Below are 7,510 nucleotides of genomic sequence, written 5' to 3' on the forward strand. Positions count from 1 at the left end.
CAAAGCTCAGCAAATATAGCCATGAGAGGTTATTATTTTCAAAGTATGGTAATGTGATTCTAAGAATGAATTAATAAACATAAATGCACTTGTAAGTTTTGCCTGATTTAATGCAGTCCAATTTGTTTGGCTTTTATATAGGATCGTGGAGTGGAAAGTACCATCTTCCAAAACCCAGCAAAGCTTCACTTGACCATTGGGACGATGGCCCTACTGAGTGAGAAGGAGGTGATGCAGGCAAATGAAATTCTTCTAAAATGCAAGGAGGAATTCCTGGAGTAAGTGCTTGAAATTTTTGGAGGGAGGGTGTTTTTATTTTTTGGCCAACAATAACTTAATCTAAAATGTCTGGCCTTCAATTCAGTCATTTTTTACAATGGTCTCACAGCTGAGACTAATAAATGCTCTAGACCCAGAGGATGCCAAAAATATAATAAACTGATTAGTATCTTTAGTATAGGATAGATGTAACCAATGACATGTAAATGTAAAGGTATTCATGTTTTGCAGCTAAATATATTAACATAACTATATGTTATCAATTCTATTTAGCAAAATCACAGGTGGAAAATCCCTCCAGCTGCAAGTTATGGGCATAGAGTACATGAATGATGATCCAGCAATGGTTGATGTCCTGTATGCAAAGGTTGAGATGAAGGATGGATCAGAAAGGTAAAAATGTATTAATAACTGAGAGTTAAGGTAATAAGAAGGCATATAGGGATGTACCAAGTCCAGGGTTTTACAGGATTGACGCAAACTTTTTTAGAAGAACCAATTTAGGCATTCTTAAAGGAGAATTCAACCCTGTAGAAAAAAAACCCTTTTTTTTATTATTTGTGGTTTATGAGTAATTTAGCTTTTTATCTGGCTGCTCTTTAATTCGTAATTTCAGCATTCTGGATGCTAGGGTCCAAATTACCCTAACAACCATGCATTGAATATGAATAGGATTGGGCTTGAATAGAAAGATGAGTAATAATAGGTAGCAATAACAATACATTTGTAGCCTTACAGAGCATTTGTTTTTAGATGGGGTCAGTGAACCCCATTTGAAAGCTGAAAAGAGTCAGAAGATAAAGGCAAATAATGTGAAAACTAAAAAAAATTAATAATGAAGACCATCTGAAAAGTTGCTTAGAATTGGCCATTCTATAACATACTAAAACTTTTCACTTAAAGGTGAACTGCCCCTTTTACACCTAGCAACAAAGAAAAACAAAGTGACAGCGGATTACGTCTTTTCACCTATAATATTATATTATTCTTCCACAAATATTCATTGTGCATTAAACAACATGTAAAAAGGTGGTGTTATGGTCAAATGCAGTGATCCCCAACCAGTAGGTCGTGAGCAACATGTTGCTCTCCAACCCCTTGGGGTCCTCAAAGCAGGTGCTTATTTTTGAATTCCAAGCTTGAAAGCAAGTTTTAATTGCATAAAAATTAAGTATAGTGCCAATTAGAGTTAATTTGAATGTGGCTCACGAGTTAAAAAGGTTGGGGACCCCTGGTCTAATGTATACCAAATGTGAATTATATACTGACTGTTTGAACAACTTGTTTATAATTACATTATGATAAGTACTTCTCCCCTTTAAAAACAAGAGCAGCAAGGATTGAGGGGTCCCCTCCAAAAGAAAAATATATGTAGTACCGGCAGATTTCAAAAAATAAATGCAGCAAGAGTTCATCAAATATCAGTTAGTGAGACATTATTAATTAACAGTTTTTTACTGCCTGATTCATTAAGATATGAGTGAAACTATGTTTTTATTGCACATATCAGCTATTTGCTTTTATTGCCTATGAAGCAGTGAAAAGGCTGATTTTTATGTATAAATATCCATAACTAACATAAGTAATGTTGATAATTAACATAAATAATACTAATATTCCCAAAATTTTATTTTTGGCCACAATCCTGCTCCTCACAATACAGGGCTCAGGTCTCCCTAGGCTCAGGTCTCCCAAGGTCAAAGTCGAATCGATGTTTTAGCTACCCACTTTTATGCTCTACAATTCTGGGCTGTCCCAGGATTAACTGAACAGTTCAGATGTGTTAAACTGGTATATAATTGGCCATTTTGCTTGAAACACAGATCATTTCTATGTTTCCATTATTTCACGTAATGTATGCTGCATTTTTGCAGTGCAAAGTTGTACTCTCCAACGGCTTGAGGTACTGATGTATAATTTATCACCTCCTTACTAAGCCTTCCTAGAAAGCAAGCTAACACTAACAACCAAGCTGTAAACAACATGATTAAATATTAGCAGTATTAGGAAGATAAGGGTCACATTGAGGATATAATGCTGCTCTCACATTGCTATGATTAAATTTTAATTACAGTTTAATCATAATTAATTTGGTGTGATATTACCGTTTGCATCTTCAACGAAGGCCTTAAAAAATGCATTTAACAAATACCCATTTATGTTTTCTTTCCTTTTTTCTACACCATCTTTGTGTATTACAAATATTAGTTTGTGTTATTGTCTGAATGAAAGTGTACAACTTAATTGAATACTACTTTCTATTTATGTAATGTTACTGACCAGGTATGGCAATTATGTAATTACATATCTTTCCCTTTTCATTTTTGGTTATATTAAAAACACTGATGTAGAAGGACTGTACTTTAAATTTTGTAGCAGAACTTTAGGTGCATTCTTGGAAAGAAATAAAGGTAAAAGCTCAGAAAACATGATTTCTGAGGCAGGATAATCTACAGGATATTCATGGCTCTTGTGTATTATATAATGATAAAATGACCGTCACCCTCTTGTAAAATATAAAAATATTATAAGTTACTGAGGAGTTCCATGACCATATAAAAGCACAAGGTCATGGAACTCCGAGGTGACTTCTAATATCCCTCATATTTTGCAACAAGGGGTACATTATAATAATACAAAAGTTTCAGTGAGTCGTGACAAAAATGACAAAACTGTTTCTGTTTCTTGAAATTTCCCAGGGCACATGCATGTGCAGTAGAACGAAGTAGGTGACTTTTCCGTAAGTCCGGCTCTTCGCTCTACTGGGCATGTGCAGCCGCGAGAAGAAGCCGGAAAACTATCACTCCATGGTGCTCTCTGGAAGAATCCCGGGCAGCCAGTGCAGTTTTTTGGCACCCCCAAGTATAACAGGACTTTCCTTTTCCTTTAATAAAAATCACATGCCTGTGACAAATCCGGTGTGCCATAGAGTATTATTATGAATGTTCTAACTGTATATATATATTCTGATCACTTGTGATTTACAGCCACTGGCTGCCAGCTGGAAGATAATACAGCACAGGCTGTAATTTTGTAATGGTTCAGGTTTGATTGTTAAAGTATTGAGTCATTTAAATTAAATAGCTGCATTGCTGCAAAGTAAACATATTTGTGGAGAGACCAAGAATAAGATTTTTTTCTGTTCTATAAAAAGATCCAAAATTAATTGCTGAAACTACATAGTACAGGTATGGGATCCATTATCTGGAAACACGTTATTCAGAAAGCCCGTCTCCCATAAACGCAATTTTATCCAAATTGTCCAAATATGTTTCTCTGTAATAATAAAACTGTTCCTTGTACTTGATCTAAAATAAGATATAATTAATCCTTATTGGAATTAAAACCAGCCTGCTGGGCTGATTTAATGTTTACATGATTTTCTAGTAGATTTAAGGTATAAATATCCAAATTCTGGAAAGATCTGTTATCCAGAAAAAACCTCAGGTCTAGAGCATACTGGATAACAGGTCCCACTCGTGTATGTAGCATTAAAAAGCAGATTAAAGATTCTTTTATTGAGGGCAAGGACCCTCAACTGAGTTTATTGCACTGGGTGTCATAGAAGGTTCCTTAATGTTGACTTCTTTCTCATTCTGTATAGTGCCATAAACAAAAACCTTTGCTATAAATTAACCATCAGATTAGCATGGTAAATGACATGCATAGAATGCTTTCACATTACCTCTTGACCCTATTAAAGCTATACAGGTACATCATTCAGAAGGATCGTATTGTTTGATTATATCCCTTAAAAGAGAAACAAACCCTTAATAAAAAAAAAACCCTACCCATCTTCAGCTGCTTTGGTAATTTTTGGAATGAGACTGGTGCTTCGGCATTTTCGCGAGTTTTGGCGCATGCGCAGTTGTTGCGAATCAGAAAATTGCTCCAACTCCGCGTGCGCCAATTCGCCAGTCGCATTCAGAAGATTGCTGAAGAGAAGAAGATGGCGCCCATGAACTCAGCTGGACAAGTAATGTGTTAGCGGCATTTGCCCGGGGGGCAAGCTAGGCTGGGAAAGAGGGGGTCTATGTAGGGTAGGGTTTTTTTTATTAAGGGTTTGTTTCTTCTTTAATCACCAAATTTGGGAAACATTATAAATAATCCATTTTATAGTGATTTATTTGCCTCCTATACATTGCTTTCATTTGGGTTTACAGGTATAGGACCTGGGGTTTTCAGGATAGGGGATCTTTCCTTAATTTGAATCTCCATGCCTTAGGTTTACTAGGAAATGATGTGAACATTAAGTGGGTTATTTATCAAAGGTCAAATTTAGAGTTTTTTTTTTTTTACCTCGAATGAGCTTACGCTAATGATTTCCATATGTGATAAAAAAAACACGAATGGAAAAAACTCGAATCAACGGGGTTAACACCTAAAAATTCGAATCAATTAAGTTTGGTGGGTAAAAACGCTCAAATCGATTGAGTTTTCATGCAAAACTCTCCAAAAAAACCTTGAACATCTTGAAAGCTATTAACATCTTCAAATGGTTCAATGGCTCCTACATAACCTCAACAGGTTTTAGATGGTGTTTTAGCTATTTCCAGGGTTGGGGTATAATAAATCTTGAAAAATTCCAGTTTTTTTTAAGAAGTTTCATTTTTACATGAAAATTTATTTTTGACCAAAATCATAAAAGCTCAAATTTTCAGGGAAAACACAACTCAATCTGCTCATAAAAGTATGGTGATCTAAATCATGGAAATAGATCCCTTATACAGAAAAGTCCCGAGCAATCTGGATAATTGGTGCCATATATATAGTTGCCATTAGCATGGGGCTATTCACCCCTGCGCGGACATATTACTGCGTAATTAAGATATCCTCACATTGTATAATGTTGAGCTATGTGTTTACTATTCAAAATGAATTGAATGCCACACAAGCACCTTTTATATCATTTTTCTCCCCTTAGACTACAGCTAATAGCTGATCGCCTGATGCAAAGATTTGTTGGCTCCGGATTGATGTTAAAAGAATGGGACAGGGTAAAACTTCATGCGACTGTCATGAATACACTTTTTCGAAGAGATCCATTAGGCAAGTACTAAAACAAAAATGAGCAAGAATAAAGAAATCACTTTGTTTGTATATGTTTGAATAATTTTTATTTCACAAATGGTTTTATTGTTCTTTTCCTTGAATGACTAGAGCAGTGATCCTCAACCACCGGTTCGTGAGCAACATTTTATTCACCAAACCCTTGGATGTTGCTCCCAGTGGTCTAAAAGCAGCTGCTTATTTTTGAATTCCTTGCTTTGAGGCAACTTTTGGTTGCATGAACATCAAATAAAGCCTCCTTAAGACTGCCTCTCCACAAAGGGCTACCAAATAGCAAATCACAGCCCTTACTTGGCACCCAAGAAGTTTTTTCATGCTTGTGTTGCTCCCCCGTTCTTTTTACAATTGAATTTGTCTCATGGGTAAAAAGGTTGAGGACCCCTGGACTAGAGGCTTGCTGATCAATTTCAGCTTTAAAACACTAGCATTATCAAATATCTGCCTTACTGCTCAAAAGGTCATACAGAGTTTTAATGTATTGCAAAGAATGTCCTTTGAGCAGTGCAATACAATTGCTGATATATATATATCTCAAAAGAAAGTGCTTCCACTTAATTTTGCTAATTTTAAATGGGTTGAAAACCATACCACCTTTGATAGTACTATATTTGGCACAAGAGACAGGGAAACATGGCGGACACAGTTTTATGAAGCAATAGCTTTGGCATTCTTCTTGTGGCAGTATCCAAATGTTGTGGCTACATTTGGGAATCCCTGTTTTTATTAAATTAAAGGATGTCAAAAAGGTACAGATATAAATGAGAACTGGCATGATAACCTTTGTATAGCGACCTGCAAAACAGTAATTTTAATATAAATTTCCTAATAAAAGTTCTTCACATATCTGCCTTTACATTATTTTATTTGTTTTTTTTTTTTTAACTTTTAATGTTATTAGGCTATTTCATTTATTAAAATAATTATACAGTATCAATATAAAAATGTATGGGGATTTTATAAAAGCCTTGGGACTGTAAAATGCTCTGGTTTGCTGCCAAGTGTAATGCTCTGTTTAACTGCATGCAAAACTTAATGGCTACTGGCTTATTTTGGATTATTGATAAAGTTAATTGGTTCTCTGTCTCTTTTATGTTTCACCGTTAAATTATTGTAGGACAAGAGACTAGCTGACAAATTCGTATTTCCGCATGTGCAATTTTTTGCACACAAAAAATATTTTCTTTTAGCCTTTTTGAGTTCAAGACTACTTTGTCGTCCAGTATTTGCTCAGGGCCCCCTTAGCATATAATAAAAGGTTAGAGATATATATGGAAATGTTCGTATCCAAATAATAGTAAAAGCAACCCACTTTACTTATACTTAAATATAGGCTTGTACCGTTGGTTACATTACTAGTAAAGCCTCACAATTACTGTAAAGATTATTCCTTTTTACCCCTGTGATTGTTAAGATGACTAGTGCCGACTTTCTGAGAATATCCACCTTTTATATAATTAAAGCTTCAATTAAAATTGAGACCAAATTGAAAAAAAAATTAAATTAAAAAAAAAAAAAAAAATATATATATATATATATATATATATATATATATTCCAGTTTAGTAAGATTTTTTAATATGCCACTTAATTTGATTTAAACTATTTGTTGCTCAAGTATTCATTTTGGGGTATAGTTTTCCTTTAAGCGCTGTTCACTTAGCACTTAAGCTGACTGGCACCTTTGTTGACACATCCAGTACAAGGCAGAGCTTGCACCCTTGCAAGTTGCATCTACCCATCAGTGTGCCATGTTTTTGTCCCATTCTGGCAAGATTTGCGCCTAACAGCAGTGATTGTTAAACATGGGGGCAAGGTACATTGTGTTTTTGCACTTTACAATTGTACTTATAGTAAATGAGCCCATTAAAATTCAGCTGGTCTGTTTCACTTCTAAATGCTAAAAACTGGAATTTATTTTTCATTACTTTACAAAGGAAACAGTCTTTTGAGACAATGCTATGGCATGGCACTGTGTGTATCAAAATGTGTTTATATTCCATTGCTTTGTAAATTGGCTGCTAAAGCAATTTGAACAATGAATGCAGGATCAACATAGCCTGATAATTATGTATTTCACGATTGCTTTCATAATGTAAAGGTTAAACTTATTACAGTATTAAAAGAATTTTTAGATGCAGACTCTAGTCTAGACCATTCAGATA

General features: G+C 34.8%; 1 protein-coding gene across 1 annotated transcript in view; it reads left to right on the forward strand.

The window, feature by feature from the left end:
- The window catches only part of ascc1.L (activating signal cointegrator 1 complex subunit 1 L homeolog), a 139,863-nt gene that overhangs the window by 62,618 nt on the left and 69,735 nt on the right, over window positions 1-7,510 (forward strand). Inside the window, exons 6-8 of the mRNA XM_018225393.2 lie at window positions 142-278; window positions 553-672; window positions 5,204-5,328. Of these exons, the coding sequence (XP_018080882.1) occupies window positions 142-278; window positions 553-672; window positions 5,204-5,328 (382 nt within the window). The remainder of the gene's footprint in view (window positions 1-141; window positions 279-552; window positions 673-5,203; window positions 5,329-7,510) is intronic.

Source organism: Xenopus laevis, chromosome 7L (genome assembly GCF_017654675.1).
Source record: "Xenopus laevis strain J_2021 chromosome 7L, Xenopus_laevis_v10.1, whole genome shotgun sequence".
Classification (NCBI taxonomy): Eukaryota; Metazoa; Chordata; class Amphibia; order Anura; family Pipidae; genus Xenopus; species Xenopus laevis.